The 24,740-nt window shown below is 40.4% G+C and overlaps 1 protein-coding gene across 1 annotated transcript; it reads left to right on the forward strand.

Moving 5' to 3' along the window:
• The first annotated feature begins 1,617 nt into the window (after nucleotides 1-1,617).
• On the forward strand, nucleotides 1,618-24,612 carry amacr (alpha-methylacyl-CoA racemase). The gene is given in 7 exon segments (XM_088319952.1): nucleotides 1,618-1,702; nucleotides 4,891-5,149; nucleotides 7,207-7,350; nucleotides 13,676-13,836; nucleotides 19,290-19,345; nucleotides 19,347-19,453; nucleotides 23,167-24,612. Coding segments are annotated over 6 exon segments (1,125 nt in total). The 5' UTR covers nucleotides 1,618-1,702; nucleotides 4,891-4,902; the 3' UTR covers nucleotides 23,577-24,612.
• Nucleotides 24,613-24,740: the final 128 nt, after the last annotated feature.

Genomic DNA, 24,740 nt, shown 5'->3' on the forward strand with positions numbered 1-24,740 from the left:
GAAAACAAATACAAAGATACTACTACAGTATAGTCATACTTTAACACAGAGATACTACTAATGAAATAATGCATCAGAAATAAAATAAAAATACTACTACAGAAATACGGCAAAAATACTATTTTGGAAATACTACAAAAATACCACTATGAAATACTACAAAAACACTACTTCATAAATGCTACAAAAGTACTCCAGAAATACTACAGAAATACTACTTCATAAATACGACAAACATACTATTACGTAAATACTACGAAAATACTATTACGTATGTCAATCATTTCAAGTACTGTAAAAATACGACTACAAAAATAATACCACCAATTTTTTTTAAAAAATACTACTATGAAAATACTTGAAAAATACTACGACGGAAATATTAAGAGAATAATATAGAAATACTACAAAAATACTACGGATGAACTACAAAAATACCACTATGAAATACTAAAAAAATACTACATCATAAATGCTACAAAAGTACTACGGGAATACTACAAAAATACTACTTCATAAATACTACGAACACATTATTGCGTAAATACTACAAAATACTATTATGTCAATAATACAGAAGTAGTGCAAAAATACGACTACAGAAATAATACCACCAAAAATACTTGAAAAATACTACCTTGGAAATACTTGAAAAATACTACTACAGAAATATTAAGAAAATACTGTAGAAACACTACAATAAAACTACAGATATCCTGTACAACAAAAATACTTCTCCAGAAATACTAAAAATACTACTGCGGAAATACTACAAAAATTCTCCAATGGAAATACTCCCCAAAATACATAAATAATACAAAAATACTACTATAAAAATACTACAGAAATGCTACAAAAAATACTGCTGCGTAAATACTATAATAATACTACAGAAATACTACACCACTACTACTACAAGAATATGAAATGAAATGAAAATGATACTATAAAACACTACTACAGCAATACTATAATACCCAAATACTACTATAGAATAACTACCACAGAAATACTACAAACATACTACTGAAAATGGCTACAAAATACTAGTAGTGAAATACTGCAAAAATACTCCATAAATACTCCAGAAACTCTACAAAAATATTACATAAATGCTACTACGAAAATATTTTAAAAACATGTTTTTCTTGTAGTGTTACATGCAATCTTGCTGCAAATGTTCACTACATTATAATACTGTACAACAAATTCTGACAACTTTTTTTATTAAACATTTTTAAAAGCACAAAAACAATTAAATAATCTTAAAAAGTAGTACTTATCCAACAGAAGTGCTCAAATATTTATTTTAATTTTGTTTAAAAAGAATCTCCCAGAAAGCCTTGAAATCATATAAACTGATGCGCAGCACTTGTTTTGTGCATCAGCGTAGGCCGTAAAGACATAACGAGGCGGGTACTAACACACGTTCTCCGGAAATATATTCTTTAATGCATGCATTTGTACAAAAAAATCGAATGGAAACGTATAATGGAACTAACTAAGTGATCGTTTGTTTATTTACAGTACTTTCAAAAAGAGTGTACGATATTAGCATACGTTTTGGTTTGGTTTTAAAATCACGTGACTAACACGTACTGCCTGATATCAGTTTCAACGAGTTTTGCAGTCACGTGATCTATACCATCTGCGCGCGCAACCTCGCTAGCCTTCAAGTGTCCACGGGGGCAACAAAGTGCAGGTGAGCCAGACTTGTCATTTTATATTTCCTTTGTCAGAACACGAAAAGCTTTATTATGTCGGATATTTTAGCGGGTTTTGTTGGACGAGTTTTATTGGAACGTCGGGCGACGTGTGTCCTGAATAATAACGTCATATGAACTTTGGACTACACTAGTTCAACATTAGTCCTAAGTAGCTAGTATGTTTTGAATCATGGTGCGTTCAAAGAACCGCGGATTATTGTGAAATGAAACGGCAGAGCTATGCCCTTGCACAATAGTATTGCCTTTTACACGCTGGTTAACTACTGTTAAAAGAAAATAACTCTGAAATTGTTTCATTGATGTTGAAAATGTCAGGAAAAAATGTTAAAACGTCATATCGTCACGTCATATTGTCAAATATAAAAAAAATGTGAATATGCTTGATGGCTGTGTTTTGCTGCTGTTGGTGTCAGTGGATTTGTTCAGACCGAGGACAATCGACTTTGGCCTGGACGGATCTATTGACACTAACAAAGATGTTATATAATGAAATTGTGAATATGTTTGATTTTCGAGAAGGGTTGTTCAAACCTCACTTTGTGTTTGCTGTTAAAAGCGTAATATTGGAATATAATATTGTGAATGTGCTTAATTGCTGTTGAGATTGTCATGATTGTTTTCTGTTTTTAGTGTCAATAAATTTGTTCAAACCAAACCAGAAACCATTCCTATCACAATTTGATTTTATATGAACGCAAATCTCAAAAACTGATCTGATACTATAAGAAATATGTATTTATAGTGCATTTTTTAATCAAGTAAAGCAGGACTGCTTTGATTTAAAGAAATAAAAATGAAAACTTACTATAACAGGTAATAAAAGATTCAATAAATTCAATGTAATGACAGTTCAGTTGATCCCCGTTCTGAGTTAGGGATTGCAAAATGAAATTGCCGCATACAAACTTGTGCTAATAAGCTAGTGCGTTCTAAACCCCTGTAAAACATAAAAAATATACATGCATATTAATCATTATTAACAAAATGATCCATCATAATGATTGTACTTGTATGTATAGATATATGAGTCAACAGCATGAAAATAAATAAAAAGGAAAAAGGAAATTTGATTCACCTTTGGTGTGATGTGACTTGAGGTGGTACAGTGGAGTCGTGGATGGATGCAAAGGGGGTGAAGGAATAAAAATCTGATTGTACGAATGGATTAGGTTCCGGACGATCGTTCGTGAGTTGAAATTCTTTGTAAATTGCTTCAGTGCTACATTGTGTATGTTTAAGGTTTATTTAAGTACCGTATTTTCCGCACTATAAGGCGCACCGTGTTAGAAGGCGCACCTTCAATGAATTATGCATTTTTAAACTTTTTCCATACATAAGGCGCACCCCATTATAAGGCGCTATAAGTGCATGCTGGTTTAAGATCAGGTAATTGTGCAATTTTGTAATTGTAATCCTGTGCCTTTGAGACATTTTTGTGATTAAGGGCGTCATAAATAAATGTGACTTAACTTGACTTGGCTACAGTAGAGGATGTAGTTACGTTATGCAACCGTTAGATGGTGCCGCGCTAAAGGGAATGTCAACAAAACAGTCAGATAGGTCAGTCAAATTTTATTAATAGATAACAAACAAGCTTTCCACAACTCCATTCACTCCCAAAATGAATAAACAGCCGTTTTATTATTTTCTCGGAGGTAAAGCATTTTCCTGACACATCTTTAACATCTTTGAACAACAGCAAGGCATAACATTTTACTTTTCCTCCATTTAGTCAACACGCAAAAAAACGTCTGATACTGTTATGGTAAATTAAACGTTAGTGCAATCGCAATATAGTGACACTCGTAATGTGCAAAAACAACAAGTGCAAAACAATAACAGTAAAGCTATAACATAATAACTGTAAAATGTTAAACGTTGTAGTGGGTTTTACATAATTCACCCATGGAACCATTGTTCAGTTAGCGAGTTCCTAGGGGGACTCTTAATTCTGCCGGCTCGAGCCACTCTCGTGTTCGATTCATTAATGTTGAATTCTCTCGCTACTGCTCTATTCCCGTGTTCTACTGCGTGACTGATCGCCTTGAGTTTAAACTTTGCGTTGTAAGCGTGTCTCTTAATAGGAGCCATTTCAGGGTCTTTATACAAACGCACAAATAAAAGAGAATTGTTGTTTAATATTTCCCAGTATGCACAGCGCACTTCTTCTTCTACGCGAAAAATGGAGTCGGTGGCTGCTTACCGTAAGTTGCGAGACCTTGTAATTCAATATTGATCCATATATAAGGCGCACCGGATTATAAGGCGCATAGTCAGCTTTTTTTTAAAAAATGTCCGATTTTATGTGCGCCTTATAGTGCGGAAAATACGGTATGTTTAAGGCTTGAATAAGTTACATGTATTGTTTTGAAACTGAGAAAACAAACGTTTAATAAAATAATATTCTCTATAATATTACAAAGCAGGCTGAATGATAAAGCATAGTCCTTAAAAACAAAGTTACACATTAGGCATTGACATTCTGTGGTCTGTGAAGCCCTTTGAGACTGCTTGTGATTAAGGGCTATACAAATAAACTGGACTATAAAGTAAGATAAATCAAGTTAATTATAACTTACCTTTGGAAGAGTTAGGCAACTTCCTCCTCCGTGGTAAAAAGTGGCCGAAAAAAAGCGTTCCGACCATTTTCTCAACCGCATCGAGCTTTCTTATTCCACTTTCATTTCAAAAGAAACTGCTCGCCTCTTCTTTTCACTTTACACCAACCATATAGAATGGATGCATGAGATATTAAACATTAAAAATGTCAACGTTTTTAGCGTGCTAGAGATACAGTGCAGTGTGTATACACACAAACCAGGAAGTAGAAGCCGGGTTTCTTATTCAGGGTGGATGCTGGGTGACCTCTCACAGCGCCACATGCTGGTAGTGGCAGAGAGAAGCACTACAGCACTGTCCTTTACTCGGATAAAGGTGCACACAATACAAAATCTAACTTACAGCAATGTTGGGATATTTTTCAACATCCCGAAAGTTATGATGGTATGTACCGTTGTTCGTAACTCGAATGTTCTTTACTCATTAACGAGGATGTATCACATATAACAACATGCACTTAGTTTGGATGGAAACGTGTTTGTGTCTTTGATTTGTTGATCCTGTACAAAAAAAACTGACATCAATTTACAATTTTCGCATGCAGGTGTTATTCAATATGGCACTGGCCGGTATTTCTGTGTTGGAACTGGCGGGCCTTGCCCCGGCGCCGTTTTGCGGCATGATTTTGGCCGATTTCGGCGCCAAAGTCATCCGCGTGGACCGCACCAAAGTCGGAACTCCCACCGACACGCTCACCCGCGGAAAACGCTCCGTGGCCATCAACTTGAAGACCCCGGAGGGCGTGGCCTTGCTCAAGAGGCTCTGCCTCCAATCGGATGTCCTCCTGGAGCCCTTCCGTAAAGGTACGATGATTTTTGATAATTTTCCATTATCAAGGAAGATTATATGACCTTAGACCCCCGGGATATGACATGAAGGTGGGGTTCGTAATGTAAAATCGTTGTATAAACTTATGGTAATTTGGTCTGAATCCACGGTACCCAGGAGTGCGATGATGAGATCAAATAGACTGCCCTTTCGGATGTCATCTATACCACCGGGGTCCTGTTGCATCCAACAGTTAAGTCTAAGCCGAGAAAAGTAAAATTAGGGGTGCGCTTTATACACAAGTGCGCGTTACAAACCGTTAAATAAGGTCTATCTAAAAATATTATCCTATTTTTGAATAGTACAAGTGTCCGGCCGGAATTTTCCTATGGAATGGGAAACACTGCTAAGTACTCATCTCATCTCATCTCATTAGCTACACCGCCTATCCTCAGTAGGGTCGCAGGGGCGCTGGAGCCCATCCCAGCAATCATCGGGCAGTGGGCAGGGGACACCCTGAACTGGTTGCCAGCCAATCGCAGGGCACACAGGGACTGAGAACTCACTCGCTCATTCACACCTAGGGAAATGAAATGAAATGAAATGAAATGAATGAAATGATCTGCATTTATATAGCGCTTTTCAAGTCAATGACTTCCCAAAGCGCTTTACATTGTGCTTCACATTTCCCAATAGCGGCCGTGATCTGTGCAGCCATGTAAGGCGCTAACCTGCTTATTGGGGGTATTGGGGGTTCAGTGTCTTACCCAAGGACACTTCGGCATGTAACACGGACAAGCCGGGATTCGAACTGGGATCCCTTAATCCTAAAACGATTGCTCTACCTCCTGAGCTACTGCCCCAATTTGGACCGGCCAATTCACCTGAAACGCATGTTTTTGGAATGTGGGAGGAAACCGGAGTGCCCGGAGGAAACCCACGCAAGCACGGGGAGAACATACAAACTTCTCACAGGAAGTCTGGAGCTGGATTTGAACCCACGCAGGAGGTTCCCAAGACTTGAACTGTGCCGCACATGCGCTAACCACTGCGCCGCCGTGCTGCCCTCTGCTAAGTACTATTCATGTGTAATATATGTGTATATGATTAAATTGTCACAACCGGTACAAGAAGGGGACCCAAATGCGTAACGTTTCACACAATGCTTTATTAAGATATCCGGGAAGTCAGGGCAAGAGGAAAGAGACAGTGATCTGGTGCTCACTGGGCAGAAGGAGCGGGAAGCCCTCACGAACGAAGCATGGTCAGAGATCGGAACTAGTCGGGCAGCCGGGACGGGAGAACGGAGTGTGGTCAAAGATCGGAAGCAAGTCGGGCAGCCTGGGACGGGAGACGGAGCGTGGTCAGAGATCGGAACAAGTCGGGTAGCCGGGGACGAGGGGGAAGCCAGGGATCGATACAGGAAACTGAATCAGGCAGGATACGGGTAGCCGGAACAGGAGAACGGAGCTTGGATCGGGGATTGATATAGGAAACTATATCAGGCAGGATACGAGTAGCTGGAACAGGAGAACGGAGATTGGATCGTGGATACAGGAAACAGGATGTGATCGAGCAGGATACGGGAACGGAACGGGAGACGGAGTCAAAAATGCTTGCCTTGCATGTGCAGAGGTTCACTGACGGACTGACGAGGAGTGAACAAGAATGACGTGCTTAAATAGGAGGGGGACTTATTAGGGAACGAGTGGCAGCTGGGGCTGAAAGAGTGAACGCAGGTGAGGGCAATTGAAAAAACATGACATAAAGGTATGAATAAACATTCATGGAGAGAAAAATGTACCATATTTTCCGGACTATAAGGCGCACCTAAAAAGGTATTGTTTGAGGTACTTCAGCCAATAGCATATTGGGGTTTTCATGGTGCAGTCACAAAAAACAATAGCAGAACAACATTTTATACGGTATTGACTAATAGCAGACAGGCATCTCAAGAGACATAACACTTCATTTACATGAGCTCTGTTCTGGGAAAATGCTTTAAAGAGAGGCCCAAAAACTCATTCCACACCATGAAGTGAAATTGTAAGGTTCTTGGGGTTAACTTAAGTCATTTATTTCTGTGTTTTAGGTGTGATGGAGAAGCTTGGTCTTGGGCCCGAGGAACTTCTCAAGGAAAATCCTCGTCTGGTCTACGCCCGCCTTACGGGATATGGACAAAGTGGAATGTTCTCCATGTCGGCCGGACATGACATTAACTATGTTTCCATGTCAGGTACAAACACACCAGAAATCACCTGTTTCCTCTCAGGCACAATGCCTCATAAAAGTATTGGCCCCAGGAAGTTTATTACATATTGCCATGTTTCAGCCTTCAAACTCCCAATTTATTTTTAAATTTAATACTTTGTACAACCTTCTTTGGCTACGATCACAGAGATGAGTCTTTTGGGGTATTTCTCTAAAGGTTTTGCACATCTTAAAACTGAGTTTTCTTGCCCATTCTTCCATACAAAACAGCTCAAGTTCCTTAAGGTTTGATGGTGATCATTGGTGCACAAATGCTTAATGGGATTGAAGAATGGACTTTATCGGCCATCTTTATATTGTTGGTTTTAAACCATTCCATTGTAGATTTTTCTTTATGTTTAGAAGCCGTTGCCCTGAAGCACCAATGCACTTTGTTTGTCATTGTTAGTCATTTAGGTCGACATTGGATCATTCAGAAGTCATCGGGGAACTTCCGCAATCATTTGGCTGAGCTGAGAGAGCAAGAAGCCAATATTTTCGCAACACCGAGTTTTCAGATTTTTCGTTGTAAAACGAAACGATTTGGTACCACTTCACGATTGTGTCTCGTGTTGTTGATTCGTGGTAAATATTTTCAGTTTCTTAACTTGAAGTTTGAAGCCTGAAATGTGGCAATATTGTTCCATCGATGTGGGATTCCACGTCCTGCGTTATCTTTCTTTCACGTTTTCGGACCGCCAGAGAGCAGAGCGTGATCGTGTATCTGAGCAAGTCGGGTAGCTGGGACAGGAGAATGGACCGTGGTCTTGGATCGGAACAAGTCGGGTAGCCGGGACAGAAGAACGAAGCGTGGTCGTTGATCGAAACAAGTGGGCAGCCGGGACAGAGGAACAAAGCGTGGTCGGGGATTGAAGCTAGTTAGGGAACCGGAGACGATCGGGAAGCCAGAGGCAGAGGAACAAAGCGTGGTCATAGATCGCAACAAGTGAGGTAGCCAGGGACGAGCGGGAAGCCAGGGTTCTGGGATCGATACAGGAAAATGAATCAGGCAGGATACGGGTAGTCGGGACAGGAGAACGAAGCATGGTCGTGGATCGGAACAAGTGGGGTAGCCGGGATAGGAGAACGATGCGTGGTCATGGCTAAGAAGCAAGTCAGGGAACCGGAGACGATCGGGAAGTTAGGGATAGGGGATCGATGGCAAGAATCAGGGGAAGGAATCAGGCAGGAAGACGAGGTGGGCAAGCAGGTCGCAGGATGCAGGAACAGGTTGGAATCGAAACTGGAGCCAGAGTCAAAAGTGCTTTCCTTGAGTGTGCTGAGGTCCACTGACGGCCTGACAAAGAGTGACCGAAAAGGAAGCGCTTAAATAGGGAGAGGGATAATTAAGAAACGAGTGGCAGCTGGGGCTGAAGGAGTGAGCGCAGGTAATGGGCAATCAGCGGGCAACTGACAGGATTGTGACACCCAGTCCATTTTTAAAGTGAAAAAACATTTTGTACATACCTGACTAAAAGCCGCATCGGCTCACATTGTTGACATAGAAAGACGGCACACAGAAAGGGTTTTAATAATATACTGTACTTAACCCATTAACGTTCCGACAGCCCACAGGTGAGCCGACGGACTTTTGATAAACAAATACGTGTTCGAAACCAGTGCCTGAAATCATTGGAAAGCTTAAACTCTTGGGATTCAAGATACCCCGAAAACTTAAAGCTGGCATAACTCACCGTTATGCCCCCTGGCCATCTTTAACTGCTTCGAATGTTCGTGAAAATGACTTTGTTACATCAAGGTGAATCCGTAGACCCCAACTGTGTAAAATCTCATCTCATTAGCTGCACCGCTTATCTTCAGTAAGGTCGCGGGGGTGCTGGAGCCCATACCAGCAATCATCGGGCAGTGGGCAGGGGACACCCTGAACTGGTTGCCAGCCAGTCGCAGGGCACACAGGGACAGACAACTCGCTTGCTCATTCACACCTAGGGACAATTTGGACCGTCCAATCCACCTGAAATGCATGTCTTTGGAATGTGGGAGGAAACCGGAGTGCCCGGAAGAAACCCACGCAAGCACGGGGAGAACATACAAACTCCGCACTGGTAGCTGGATTTGAACCCACACAGGAGGTTCCCAAGACTTTAGAACTGTGCCGCACACGCGCTAACCACTGCCCCGCCGTGCTGCCAATGTGTAAAATATTTATTCTAAAACAGAAAATGTCGTCAGATAAATAATAATCTGCCTCAAATATTCCAGTTTTGTTGGGCGTTGCTTTTTGTAATCCGTTGGTTCCTCCACATTATTACCGTTTACAGATAAACCGACTCGCAAAATGATTCCAAATATAAAAAGTTACCCCTTCGCTTCCGATTGAGATCGTAAACATGATGAGGGTCTGTTCATGCTAGTTTTATTTATGCGTTTTCCTCGACAAAGATATTCCACGTGTCTCACTCTTACTACGACGGGCACCCCTGGTGGCCGTTACAAAAATTGTATAAATTTGCCACACCGTTAAGTACCGTATTTTCCGCACTATAAGGCGCACCTAAAAGCCTTCATTTTTTTTCAAAAGCTGACCATGCGCCTTATAATACAGTGCGCCTTATTTATGGATCAATATTAAGTCGCAAAGTCTTGCAACTAATGCAGCAGCCGCCGACTCGATTTTCCCCCGAACGCCAAGTAAGTCTGCGGTGTATGCTGGGATTTATTTACCAGTGTTTCATTGGCTAACCAATGTGTGAATCATCATTTGAATCGATCACTATTGGCTAAAGTTATTCGGAGGTAAAGGAGGCGGATCATTTTTATCATTTACAGGCTGGCATAGTCTAAAGCGGCAAAACAAAGCCTGCAATTAGCCGAAAAAGATTAATGTGAATCACACGTTGTGTTGACGGCATAGAAAAGCATTTTTTACTATTCTGTATTTGTAAATATTTTACTCTCCTGGATTTACTACACTCACGGATATAAGAGGACCACGGTTGCACATTATTATTGAACACGATGACTTCGGTGAGCTACTCCGGCTATATATTTTCCCTGTATCTTGTTTCAGACTGAACTCGATGTTTCTGTGATAAGCGGTGCAGATAATGGATGGAATGGAGTGTCTATTTTTAAATTAAACTCAATTCCAAGTGTTTATTGTCATATGCACAGTAAAGTTGCGAGCGAAAGAGAAAATAGAAACTAAGGAATGGTTGGCGTTTCTTGAATCCCAAGACTTTAACCTTCCGAATGATATTTGGAACGATGCATTTGAGTGACATCGTACGGACACCGCATCCGCACGTGTTCTCGACACGTATTTGCTTCTTTGCAAGCTTTGGGAATATTAAGGGGGTAATAAGTTGGACTGAACTATCTGACTGTTTTGTCGACGTTCCCATTGTAGCGCCTTATAATCCGGTGCGTCTTATGTATGTCAAATATAGGACCAAAAACTATTTTTTCGGGGTGCGCCCTATAACCCGGTGCGCCTTATAGTGCGGAAAATACGGTAAGTAAAAGTTGCTAAAAACGTTGCGGCTTATGGTTTGAATATTACGGTACTTGGTGTCGTTGACCGTGTTGGAGTTGCTTTAATGTCTTTGAAGTCTCGGGTTACTTTTCTGTACATCGGTCGTTCTCAAAAATCCGAATTTGTGTCTACATTTATGGTATCCACTTTCGAAGTCAATTTACTTCTTGTTGGTCCATGTATATGTTCTGACAAAGCAAAGGTACACAAGGCGGAGAAATAAAGCGCCTAAAAATAAATGAATAAGAAAAAAAACTCTACTATGTGTGACCAATGTGCACTCTATCTTCACTCAGCTTAAATTGTAACATGCGACTAACTGTCGTTAAATATAAAACGTGGAAGTACAAATCAATCGAATGAGAACATCCTGCTCCTTTTTAAGCCCTTCATGGTTTTTTGATAATATATCCTGTGTGGAAAAAGACTTTCCTTCATACCTGTGTTCACATTTACAAAAGCACTTTGATGCTAGAATGTATTATTGATTATTGAGATCGCTCACATGTACGGACCTGGACTCTGATGATTTATTCACATTTTGCACCAGGAAAAAAAGACATAAAAATGGCATTAAATTTGCAAGAGACGATACAGAGAGCAAATTTTTCTGATATTTAATAATAAAAAACTAGTTAGCCCGTTCACGATCGCCAAAAAGCATAAAACTAGGTGAACCGTAAATAGCTGTATATCACATTTTCTTGATCCTAACGATCAAAAGGATTTAATCATTAAATACATTTTAAATATACCGTCGTAGGATAAATTAGATTATATTAACACAATACATTGTGGGTTTATTAAGAGTCATACTATTATGACAGAAATACTACTTAAGAAATATTAGCGGAGAAACATTAGAAAAACTACAGTAATACTACAAACATGCCTCAAAAATTCCATTATGGACTTAAATACTTCAAAGATTCTACCATGTAAATACTATAAGTCAAGTCATATAAAGTAGAGCCCTTAATCAGGGAGTCTCAAAGGTCTGCACAGGCCACAGACTATTATGACACCATCCCCTGATCTAAAAGCTACATGAGGGCAAGGCAAAACTCAAAAACCTCAGCATGAGGAAAATGAAGACACCTTGAGAAGGGACTGTGCTGCAAAAGGCTAAGCAAAGAATAAGGAGAAAAACTGTTCTTTGAGCCTCCGTAGTACTCGTTTTCGGTTGCACAACACAACACAGCGACATCTACCACTGGGAAACATTACCTTACTATTTTGCATGGTCCATAATAAATGTCCATAATTGATACGTAAATATTACATGAATACACATTTCATAGTGCCATGTTTAGGTGTAGCACGCACCTATCCTGTTGGGAGCAATGAAGCAACATAGGACAATGCCATACAAACTAATGTCAGCTGCCATTCATTACTTGGAATGAACAAACGCCACCAGAGAGCAGGGTCGGCATCATTTTTAAGTAGACTAGTTGAGAAAAAAAAATGCAAGAATTTCAAGCAGTTACAAGCACTTTACACAAAATTGAAGCACTTTTCAGTCCTTGAAAACACAACAAGTCAAGTCAGGTTTATTTGTATAGCCCTTAATCACAAAGAGTCTCAAAGGGCCGCACAGATCAGAGACTATTACAAACTACGGACTATTATGCTATAGAATTAAAGTGTGTTTTAAGCTTGGATTTAAAAAAGATTCCACTGAGGTTGCAGATCGAATCAAATACATAAACTATCATGCGAACTTGCTTTTTTAAAAACTTGTTTTATAAGTATTTTAAACGGCATGAAGCTCACCAAGAGGGAGCATACATGATTGTCGACAATCTTGCTGCCAATGGTCAAAAGGGGGAAAAAAAAAAAAAAAAAGTGAAAGGCTGGGCAAAATAAATTTAAAAAAATAAATAAATAAAAAGAATGAAGAAGAAAAATGGTGCACAACCTTAATATTTAAGCATTTCCGTGGATTTCAAGCACCCGCACGAACCCTGAAAAAAGACTTGAGCGTACGTAATGAAGGTTGTTCAAGCCGATTTACGATGGGTACTCGCAACAAAAATATTACTGCAGAAAAACAACTACAGTAATACCACAAAGCTACTGCATATATGAAATCTAATGCTTTAAACAAGGACTTCTATATTATTTTGCTTTAATTGTGAGCGTTTCAAAGCCAATTTGACGAAACGAATCTAGGTTAAAAACAAATGGCAAAAAATATAACCTTACGTTCCACCGGATGCTAAAGTTAGCATAGCGCTAAATCTCCTGGCCGCTGCTATCAAAAACAGCAGCTTGCACACCCCGACGGAGCTTTTATCGTCGCGGCGACTTTAATCAGGCATGCTTAAAGACTGTACTTCCCAAATTCATTCAATTTGTGGACCTTGCAACCAGGGGAAAAAACAATGGACCGTGTGTACAGTAACACCAAACATGCGTACAGAGCTTCGCCCTTCCCCTCACCTAGCTGGATCCGGCCATCTCTGTCTGTCCCTCACCCCCTCATACACCCCACTCTGGAGAAAAACAAAGCCTGCAACAAGGACAATACAAACATCTTCTTTGTTCCTTTATCTTCTTTGTTCTCTTCTATCTTCACTGTAAAATGTGAAACTGAAGTGCCACGTCCAATTTCGTCGTCACAATATGTTCAACCCATTTTGTAATAATGACAATAAAGGTATATTCTATTCTATTCTATTCTATATACTTATGAATGCAAACATTTGATGGTTCTCCAGGATCGAACCGAATGCAGTCCCTGACTTCAAATACTTGCCCACCTCTGCTCCGAGTAATCCATTATTAATATCCATATCTTATCTCTTCTCAGGGGTCTTATCCCGTCTGGGTCGCACCAACGAGAACCCGTACACGCCGCTGAATCTGCTTGCGGATTTTGCAGGGGGCGGGCTCACTTGCACCCTCGGCATCGTCATGGCGTTGCTGGAACGGAGCAGGTCGGGTCAAGGGCAAGTCATCGACTCCAGCATGGTAAGAAAGGAGAGTTCAAACAGCATGTACAAAATGGTTCTGCACACATTAATCATGCACTTTGCTCACTGTGAAAAGATTTTGTTCCTTTGGCTTCCAGTTACCGTAAATTCCGGACTATAAGCCGCTACTATTTTCCCAAACTTTCAACCCTGCGGCTTATTCAGTGATGCGGCCAATTTATGTCATTTTTCTAACGGCCGCCAGCGGCGCTCGGGTACAAAAGGTAAGATTTAGACCGGTGGAATATATGCGCCGAGGAAGACTGCAACTTCTTGGCTTGTGCATAAATTAAATTAGCGTAAACATGCCCTCATCATGCAAAAAGAAAGGCACATGACGCAGCTTTCAAGCTAAAAGAAATAGAGCAGTCCGATAAAGAAGGAAACAGAGCTACTGCACGTAAACTTTACCAGACCCGTTTGCTGTGTTGCGAGCGTGTTGCTAGCATGTTTTGGAATAAGGGAGCGTGGGACGACGTCTATATGACAAAGTCTCTTTCCGACACTGAGGAAAACGATTTGATGGCTTCAGTTCTAAGGAGGGAGATGAGGACGGTTTACCGTGATTTTTACAAGTACGGTATGTTTTTTTTTTTTACCAGACCCGTTTACTGTGTTGCTAGCGTGTTGCTACCATTAACTGCCCTGTCACAGGCACAGTTTTGGATGAAAGTTATATTATTGTTATTAAAGCTTTGAAAACTCTTGGTGTACCGTCTTTCTTTGTAAATATGTGTAACCCATGTATAGTATGTATTTGCAACTGTATATTTTTGTAATGTATTTATTTGTATTTATTTTAGACGTTTATTCTGAAATGTTTTGCACGGGCGAATGAAAAAGGAGGGGCGGAACAAACGGGGGGTGACGGGAAGTAGGGTAAAGGTGAGGAACAGACAGACCTGTTTGTGGATGCGGCGGACAATAGTGGATATATATTTTTCCCACCTTTACCTTTGGAAATATACACTTTTTTCCTTGGGTTACTTTCAACCGGACCCGGACTCTGCAGGTCTGCATCAAACCTTAAGTACCGGTATCATTTTCCGTTCATTTTGCCGGCTGTGATTTTTGGACTGTGTTCTTTAATGAAGGATATTGAGTTTCAATCGCGGAACTTAAAGTCGGGTTTGGGTTAATTTTGTGTTTTTGTTACATTCTTTAATGTGGGCGCATGCGGCTTATATACAGGTGCGGCTTGTGTATGTACGAAATCGATTTTCCTCTTAAAATGTGTTGGGTGCGGCTTATAATCAGGTGCGCTCTATAGTCCGGAATTTACGGTATATAATTTAGACCAGGGGTCAGCAACCTTTTTGGTGTGGAGTGCCACTTTCAAATGTCCTCGTAAATCAGTGTGCCACACCAAGATCAATGACTCGCACAACATTTTTTGAATATCTAACAGAGCTGTCATTTTACACCAAATATACAACATGGATAGACATTAAAATCGTATAACTCAGTGTTTTTTAACCCTTTTTGAACCAAGGTACACTTTTATTTATAAAAAAGTTCAGAGGCACACCGTCTGTCGAAAATGTTTGAAAATGTCAAGTTATGTCAAATATTTCACTGTACTACCTCATAAGCAGATAATTAGTACATAAAAAGAAGAAAATAATACTTAAAAAAGTGATGTGCTTCATTTTGTTTTCATTTTTTACAGTGCAATCTTAAACCGCTTTGTGACACAAGTTTTTAAATGTCGTTTGCTACCTCATGAGCAGATAATTAGTACATAAAAAGTATCTAAAAATCTACTGCCACCTACTGATATGGATGATTATTACAGTTCCTCGTCTGAAGAGTGCAAAAATACTGAATAATGGCCTGATTTTTTGGAAGGATAAAATTGGGCAAATCCCAGCGGCACACTAGACAAGGTCTCACGGCACACTGGTTGAAAAACACTGGTATAACTGACCAATTTATCTTCCACTATTCTTGTTCATCAATCAACTAAAAAATGAATGTGAATAACAAGTGGAAAGGCCTGTAGACATCCATGACTTCAACTTTTTGCCACAAGAATGAACCGGAATCAACCATTCTTCATTAACAATGAACTACAATCAAAAAACAAGTGCTATGGACAGCTACCATACCATTCATCAATGATATATTGTTGCAGAAAATCAAAATCAAAACTTGAAATAACAGCAGCAAAGCAGAAGGCACGCGCGCGCACACACACGCACACACACGCACACACAGGCTTCTTAAAATTGTTAGCCATCAGTAAATGGTTTTCTGTGATTTGCTATGCAGTGAGCAATGTGATAGCGTGCTTCAGTGGTGGTGTTTTTAGCGGTCACAAAGGTTTTCAAGGTCTGTGTTTGTTTGCCGTACCTGGACACAGCGCGTTTTCATGTCTCCGCCTTGAATTCATGTTCGTGTTTCGTTTCGTAATGACGTTTAACACTTGCCGTGCGAGGTACAACGCTCTCGAGGCACAATGCACAAAACAGCACGGTCATTTTTGGCACAAAGCCTCATTCGTCTGTCCACGCTGGCTGGAAAGAACGAGATGTTGTCGCTCGAGGAGCCGTCATGATTCAAGTGCGTGTGTTTCGTTGGCTGGGTTTAAACACGGAGCTCTCTGCGAGGGAAGAGTGGTTGCAAGCCAATTTTTGCAAGCCAATTTTTGCCACTTTGACTCGTTTTTGAAGGCATACAGAAATTCTGCTCTGTAGCTATATCGGTATTGGGTAGGGGTCTCCAATGTAGTACCTGCCCCCTAAAGATGGCTGAGGTAGCCGCAGACTTATTCTAAAAATAGCTTACTAGTTCTGGGTCATTGTGATTTTCTAGTATATGTCATTTTTGTGGTTGACTGAGTATTTAACCCTAGTTCCAATAATTAGCCTGGTAATAACATAGTAACAACATAGTCATAACATAATATGTTATTTTAGAAATTCAAATAAATTCCAGTTCATGGGCTTCACGGTCCAAAAAAATCTATTTAAGTATTGATAAATATTTTTAAGCAATTGATTAGGAGAATATAATGAAAATCCATTCATGTATTAAAACGTGAATTATTTTTTTGATTCATTTTACAGGAAACACACAAACTTAATTACAATTTATGCGTTTAATTAAGCGAATGAGAAAAAAAATGTGTTGTTTCTTTTAGCTAGCTATGTGGCTAGCTTTGCAGCTATCAATCGTCCTAGCTTTTTCACAATCTAGCTAGCTTTTTAATGTTTTTCATGTTATCTAGGCAACATTTTATCCTTTTGGGCTAATTATCAAGCTGAATTTTGGCCTCCTTTCAAGATAGCTATCTAGCTTTTGTTAGCTTTCAATCTGGTGATTCAGTTGTCATTTTTATTCTTTTAGCTAGCTATATAGCTTCCCTTTTAGGTTTATCTTCCTAGCTAGCTATCAAGCTGTCTTTTTCTGCTATTTAGCAAGCTATCTTGCTACGTTGCTATTATAGAAATATGCCGTTTGCTCTAATTAGTTACAAAAAGTAGCTCTTAGCTTAAACAAGTTTGGAGACCACTGGTACAGTTGAACATTCTTAAGTTTCTTGAAAATAATCGTTTCCAGGAAAACTTTTGAGAAAAATGGCTTTTTGTGAAAGGATGCATTTCAAGCAGAACTTTTCACCTTTGTGCCTTTTTTTAGCAGTTGTGATAACTCCTGGACACTTTGCTTAGAAAATAACATTGTATTGCAGCACAACTTCAGTCACCATGGCGATCGCGTTCCTGCAGACGTGCACGAAACGTCATCTGCCCCGACAATGTCGAAGGGACTTCGTCAGCTTATTTAGAAAGAAAGAAAACCTACTGAAGCATTAACTGTGTGTCTTCGTCACTCTTACCACACTGCTTTACTACTCATACACACCACGTTGGGCTCCCTGCACTCTCTCAATCGCCGGGTACAGGAAGCAACATTGGAAGTTGAGTTTCCTCGATGTGTAGAGAAAGTTCTGATCAAACCCACTCCTGCCATCTAATGGTGATTTATCATACTGAAATCCTTCCCAGAGGCTTGATACTTACCAATAAGCTGCGCCAAACCCTTTTTATTGTTTTTTTTTTGTTTTGTTTTTTAAAACAAAACAAGTAAAACATACTTTTACGTTTTGGCACTCAGGGACAATGCTTCTGAAAACATATGTATGGGTTATATCATTGAATTAGTTAAAGGAATATTTTTTTTTCTATATTTTAGAAAATTAAGAGCGTTTCTCTTTCCTGAAATAACAAAATCCTGTATTTTCCTCACTATGATACGCACCAAATTATAAAGCGCAACCCGCCAAAAAGTATTTTGTCATATATTTTTATATGTAAGGCGCACCGGACTGGCCTGTCCAAAATGAATTGCCCTGTTTTGGTCGTTATCCACTATCCCCAGTCGACTACTGCTGAGTGAGGGGCCCTAGAGAGCAAATTTGTGTGATGCTTTACGACCGCACCTTTGTGGCCGTGATCTATTTTCTTCAATCCCAAATTGTTGCGAGTGGGGACTAGCAGAATCATTTTTCTCGGCAGGCATGCCGCCTAAAATGAAATGCTCGGTTGTGGCTGCAATCCATTATCCACGGTTGACTTTTGCTGAGAGCAGGGGCCACCAAATCCCTTCTGTTTCATTTGGGCTGCCGTCTGAAATAAATGTATTTATTTTGGCCGCGATCTGTTATCCCAGTCGACTACTGTTCAGAGCGGGGGCCAAGAGAGCAAATTTGTGTCAGTTGTGACTGCTCTTTTTTTCGAGTGCTTTCTGTTTAAAATAAACAGCACCTGTGCGACCATGATCCATTATTCCTGGTCGACTATTGCTGAGAGCAAAGGGCTGGCAGATCCCATTTTTTTTCTATTCGGGCTGCTGAAGCATACTATTGTGGCCTGTCTAAAGTAGACTGCACTCTTGTGGCCGCGATCCCATATCCCCAGTTGACTAATGCTGAGAGCAGGGTTTTAGATCCCTATTTTTCGTTTTCGCCAACTGAAGCTTTCCATTCAGGCCCGCCTAAGATGAAATGCGCTGTTTTGGACGCGATCCATTATCCCTAGTCGTCTGTTGTTGAGTGGACCGGAAGAGTACATTTTTGTCATGCGTGCTTTCCGCCTAAAATGAACCGTCGCGATCCATTATCCGCAATTGACAAGAGAGTTGGAGAGCCCCGAACCTCACTGTTCTGGTTGCGATCCGTTATCCCCAGCCGGCTACTTTTGATTGTGTAAGCTGAGAGAACAAATTTGTGTCATGCGTGGTGGCTCTTCTTTTCCAGTGCTTTACGCCTAAAATGTGCGGACGCGATCCATTATCCCCGCTCCGCTATTGCTTCAAGCGGAGGCTGCCAAATGCATTAGAAATTTCATCTTATCGCAGTGGGTTCTGGTCCCTAATAACCGCAATGAAGGAGGGATTACAGTACTCAATAGGTCATTTCAAGTACTTTAACTGCTTTTTTTCCAATTCCAGGTGGAAGGAGCCGCCTATGTGAGCTCGTTCTTGTGGAAGTCCCGCAGTATCGGTATTTGTGCTAGATTGCGGCGCTCCTTTCTACGACACGTATGAGACTGCCGATGGCAAGCACATGGCCGTGGGGGCCCTAGAGCCGCAGTTTTACAAGCAACTGCTTCAGGGTAAGTCGTTCTGCTGTGCAAAGTGAGTCACTCGAATTTTCCTCATAGACTCAATATCTATTCGGGGAAAAAGAAAAAAAATGTGTAGAAAATTATGCTAAAAGCACTCAAAAGCTCTCAAAAGTTTAGAGGATGGTATTCCAACGTAATGATACTCTAAGTGTCTTTTATTGTAATGTCCATAATGTGTTTATCCGTCATAAGAACCTGTAGTAATAGAACTGGAAAAAAAGTAGAGCTCAAAGAAGATACAACAAGACATGATACGGCGCTCTGTGCGAAGACAAATTTCAAAACGGAGAGCATAAAACCACTGCAAGCCTACCAATACCTCTAAACTTTCCACCCAAACAAGGAACAAACTCATCAGAGAAGCAACCAAGAGGCTAATGATCACTTTGGAAGACCTGCAGGCATACACAGCTGAGGTGGTACAATCTGTGTATAAGACAACTATCAGTCGTTCTCTGAATAAATCTGCCCTTTAAGTAAGGGCAGTTTTCTTGTTTGCCTGCGTCCTGGACGCATCATTTTTGCTGGGGACGCATAGTCTCAAATCAACGTGCGTCCCAGAGACGCAACTTTTTTGACACAAAATTGTCATTATTACCCGATAACATTTTTTTTAAACAAAGATTTACCGCTCTCCAAACTTTTCGTCAGGCAGATCCGGCAGATGTTGTTTAGGTCTCGCGGTTCGAGTTTTCGTCTACACGCCGATCTCGAGTTGTGTAGTGAAAAGTCCGTCTCTTTTTAGAGAACCGGCTTTTTCGGCTCAAACCATTCAAGAGAGCCGGCTCTCAAACGGCTCTCTTGCTTTGATGCATTATATTACGAATGATGATGTTGTATAAAGAAGTTAAGAAAAAAAGGAAGTATAAAAGGAGGAAATGATAAAAAGACAGGTTTGTGGTTATCCCTTTAATCAGTATATTACCAACAATAATTTGATGCAGAAAATGAATTCATAATTTGATGATTAAAACTGAATGAATATATAGATTTAAATATATTATTTGTCACCGATTTATTTCAACCTCGATAACACTAAATTTTGGGGACCCATAGATCTCTGTTGGGACCCATAGATTTTTGAGCATGCGAGTCCCCGGGACCCATCACTTTTCACAGGTCAAATGAACACTGGAAGGGCGGCAAAAAGAAAGCCGTTTCTTAAAGGATAACTTAAAAAAGCCAGTTTTGCGAGTGTAAGAATCCACAAGGGAGACAAAAATAGCATAACAAGGTGCTCTTGTCAGATGAGAAAAAAATGAACTCTTTGGGCTTATAAAGCATTAGGTTTAACATAAGAGTAAAACCGCGCATCACCCTGAAAACACCATCCCCACTGTCAAACATGGTGGGGCCAGCATTCTTTAGCTTGGACTTGGAAGATAGTTAGAGTTGATGGGATGGAGCCAAATACAGGGCGATTCTGGCAGAAAATCTGACGAGAATAAGGTCCAGGTTCACCTTACACCAGGACAAGCAATCTACACAAAGAGCAAAATCTATAAAAGAGAAATGGTTCAAAACTAACAAAGAATGTGTTGGAATTGTCCAGACCTCAATCCTATAGAACAGGGGTGTCAAACTTATTTTAACTCGGGGGCCACACGATAGAACAAACATTCTGTCGGGGGCCGGACTAGTCGATTAAAGAGAAAGAAAAAGAGACAGAAATAAGAGAAAGAGGGAGGAAAAAGAGGGAGAGAGCGTGAGAAACAAAAGATAAAAAGTCGTGAGAGAGGAGGAAAAGAAAAGGAGAGGAAGAAAGAAATCCCAAGAGAAATAGAAAGACAGAAGGAGAGAAAAGAGAAAAGAAAGCAGGAAGGGTATGAAGAGAGAAAGAGAAACGAGAGAAAAGGAAGTTAGAGCAAAAGAGGTTAAAAGACACAGAGAGAGAAAGAGACAAAGAGCAACAAAGGAAGAGAAAAAGAGAGATACAGAGAGTGAAAGAGACAGAGACAGAGTGGGAGAAATGGGGTGGAAAAGAAAGAGAGTGAAAGAGAAATACATACTAGTACAGTGTCTTTGTTCGAGGCACCTGGCTTTGGCAACATCAAGTTGACATATTTCAACCTTGCAGCTTGTTTTTCTCTTGCGCTTCTCTGAGTGTTGTCTCGCGGGCCGGATTCAATCCCCTAGCGGGCCTGATCTGGCCCGCGGGCCGCCTGTTTGACACCTGTGCTATAGAACATTCGTGGTAAGATCTGAAAAATGTGCACAACCATCAAACCCTAAGGAACTTGAGCTGTTTTGTAAGGAAGAATGGGCAAATATTTCAGTTTCTAGATCTTAATCGAGACATACCCAAAAGGAGGTTGTACAAAGTATTCATTCAAATGGAGCCAATGTCTTTCCAACGCCTAATTTTCATTTTTTTTATATGTTAGAACAATATAAAATGTTGAATACATTCCGTTTCTTTTCACGATTCTTGAGTCTTGGAAAACATTGTGAGTTTTTCATCTATAACTTTGAAGCCTGAAATACATACCTGTCAACTGTACGTTTTTGCCGTACAAAGTACGTTTATTATGCATTTTAAGACGTGTACGACGTACGAGAAAATCTGTATGGAAAAACGCAAATTTGTCAATGATGGGTAACACCCGGTAAACACCGACTATCACCAAACGGCAAATCAATCAAGTCAAGCGAGTTCGCCGCGGAAGCCTCTATCTCGGTATCGTTTTTTTTCGTTGCAAACGAAGCGAGCGGTTTTATGCTACTGTGCGCATGCGTCTGCGCCTGGGGATTTCCCATCATGCATCATTCCGCGGTAGTTGTGTAGTGAAAGGAAGTCCGTCTCTTTTAAGAGAACCGGCTTTTTCGGCTCAACCCATTAAAGAGAGCCGGCTTTCAAACGGCTCACTTGCTTTGATGCATTATATTACGAATTATGATGTTGTATAAAGAAGTTAAGAAAAAAAGGAAGTATAAAATGAGAAAATGAAAAAAGACAGGTTTGTGGTTATCCCTTCTATTAGTATATTATCAACAATAATTTCATGCAGAAAATGAATGAGTAATTTGAATAAGAAAATGTATTATTCTACTTAATTTATGGCATGTATTTTTTTCCTTCTAGTCCAAGCTACTTAATTTTTGGACTTTTTTTTTATAAAAAACCTCATTCATGTCAAGCAACTCAGGATCTCACAACAAAATGTTCATTAACAATATATATGCTATAACGAAACACATGTACAATATAACATGTTAAACTACATAAATAAATTAAATATGGTGTAAGATTGTTTTGTATTTTGTAAGGGAAAATACAACATTTTGTAAGGGCATGGAGCCGTGGAGCTTGACAGGTATGGAAATATGGCAATATGTCCAAAAGTTATTGGGGAGAGGTAATACTTTCACAAGGCACGGTATAACCTGAAATGCATGACACATCGAGTTACTGCCACCTACAGGACTGGAGTGCAATAGAAATCCTTCTCGCTTAAAGAAACCTATATTTTTGTTGACAATATCTCTGTATTATTTGTAATTGCAAGATCCATTGCAGCCTGGTAATCCCGAAAGGGGGATTACCACATGTGCGGTCCCTTCTCAAGGTTTCTTCATTTTCCTCATGTTGAGGTTTTTTGAGTTTTTCCTTGCCCTCACGTTGGTTTCAGATCAGGGGATGTTCTAATAGGGCTATACAAATAAGAATGACTTGACTCGACATATTCTCCCCTCCCACAAAGGCTTGCAATTAGACGAAGACAATATCCCACTGCAATCGAGCTTTTCGGAATGGCCCGAGCTCCGCCGAATCTTCACCGAGCGTTTCGCCTCCAAGACGCAAGCGGAATGGTCTCAAATATTCCAGGAACTGGACGCCTGCGTGACGCCCGTCTTGTCTTTCGACCAGGTGAGCTCGCACCCGCACAATAGAGAAAGGGCTTCTTTCGTGATCGACTCCAACGGCGAGGAAAGCCCCCGCCCGGCCCCGCTCCTGTCCCGCACTCCCGCCGTGGTTTCCGCCAAGCCGGGCCTGATTGTCGGAGAGCACACCGTGGAGGTCCTGAAGGAGTACGGCTACCAGACCGCCGAAATTCAGAAGCTGCTTTCCAAGGGTGTCGTGGAGTGTAGCAACATCGGGGCTAAATTGTGACTGGTGTGTGTCGGTGAATCGGTAATTAATCATCTAATATTTAACACTTATTTGTGCAGTCGATTTTTTTGGGGTCCTAATTCATCCATACAGGGGTTCGTACGGGTACCTGAAATCTGTGATAATGGGTGAAGTTTGATGGGGTTTTTTTCAAGGTTTGCAAAGTGCTTGTCAATGCTAGAAATATTTTTTCTCGGCACTCAAACTTGATCGATCACGCTTTAAATGAAGGAAAAACAATCAAGTGTGCTTTAATGCTATTGCATTTATAATTCCCTGGTGACTAACGGCAGCTGGCATTTGTTTGTATGGCGTTGTCATGTGACCAGGGTTGGGTAGGGTTACTTTAACTGGATTACTTTCAGTTACTTTTGGATGACTCCAATACCAAATATGCGAATAAAAGACAAAAGAAACTAAATAGGAATAAAATGACTAAATTTTGTGCAGGCTTGGGGAGTAACGGAACCCATGGAACGGCAAAAATGATGTTGGTAAGCTGTTTGGATTTCTTTTCATTTTGTTTCTGTGGCATTTTATGTTAGTTTTGCCGGAGATCAAAGCCAGGAGAGAAATCTTACCACGTGTTGTGAGTCGTCATTTGATTCCTATTTAGTTTCTTTTGTCTTTTATTAGCATATTTGGTATTGGAGTCATCCAAAAAAATTGAAAGTAATCCAATTAAAGTAACCCTACCCTCTATTACTCTCTATACATCATGCCCAAGAGGACAGGTGAAGAGACAAAGATGCCAGGAACTGGGGAAATTGGAAAACTGTGTTTAAATATTGCTTGCATTTGGTCATTGGTCCCTCTAGAATTACCTTATTTTAATTACTGTAAGGTACTCCTGATCATAAGGCGCACCCCCAAAAAAATAGTCTAACTCATTCATTGTTTTTTTCTTTGTTTTAACTGGAATTGTGTGTTTTCAACCTGTCTCTTTGCCATTTCTGTAAAGCACCCTGAATTGCTTTGTGTATGATTTGCGCTCTACAAATAAACTTGCCTTGCCTAGTTTTATACATAAGGCTCACTGGACTATAAGGCGCATTCAATTGAGACTACAGTGAGAGCTAAGGTGAGTCCAATCACCTGGGTCATTATAAACCCTCCCACACAGCTAGCTAACAAGATTAGAATTTGCATCACCTGAGTTGGAGA

The sequence above is a fragment of the Urocampus carinirostris genome, chromosome 16 (genome assembly GCF_059441175.1).
Source record: "Urocampus carinirostris isolate Australia breed hairy pipefish chromosome 16, RoL_Ucar_1.0, whole genome shotgun sequence".
Classification (NCBI taxonomy): domain Eukaryota; kingdom Metazoa; phylum Chordata; class Actinopteri; order Syngnathiformes; family Syngnathidae; genus Urocampus; species Urocampus carinirostris.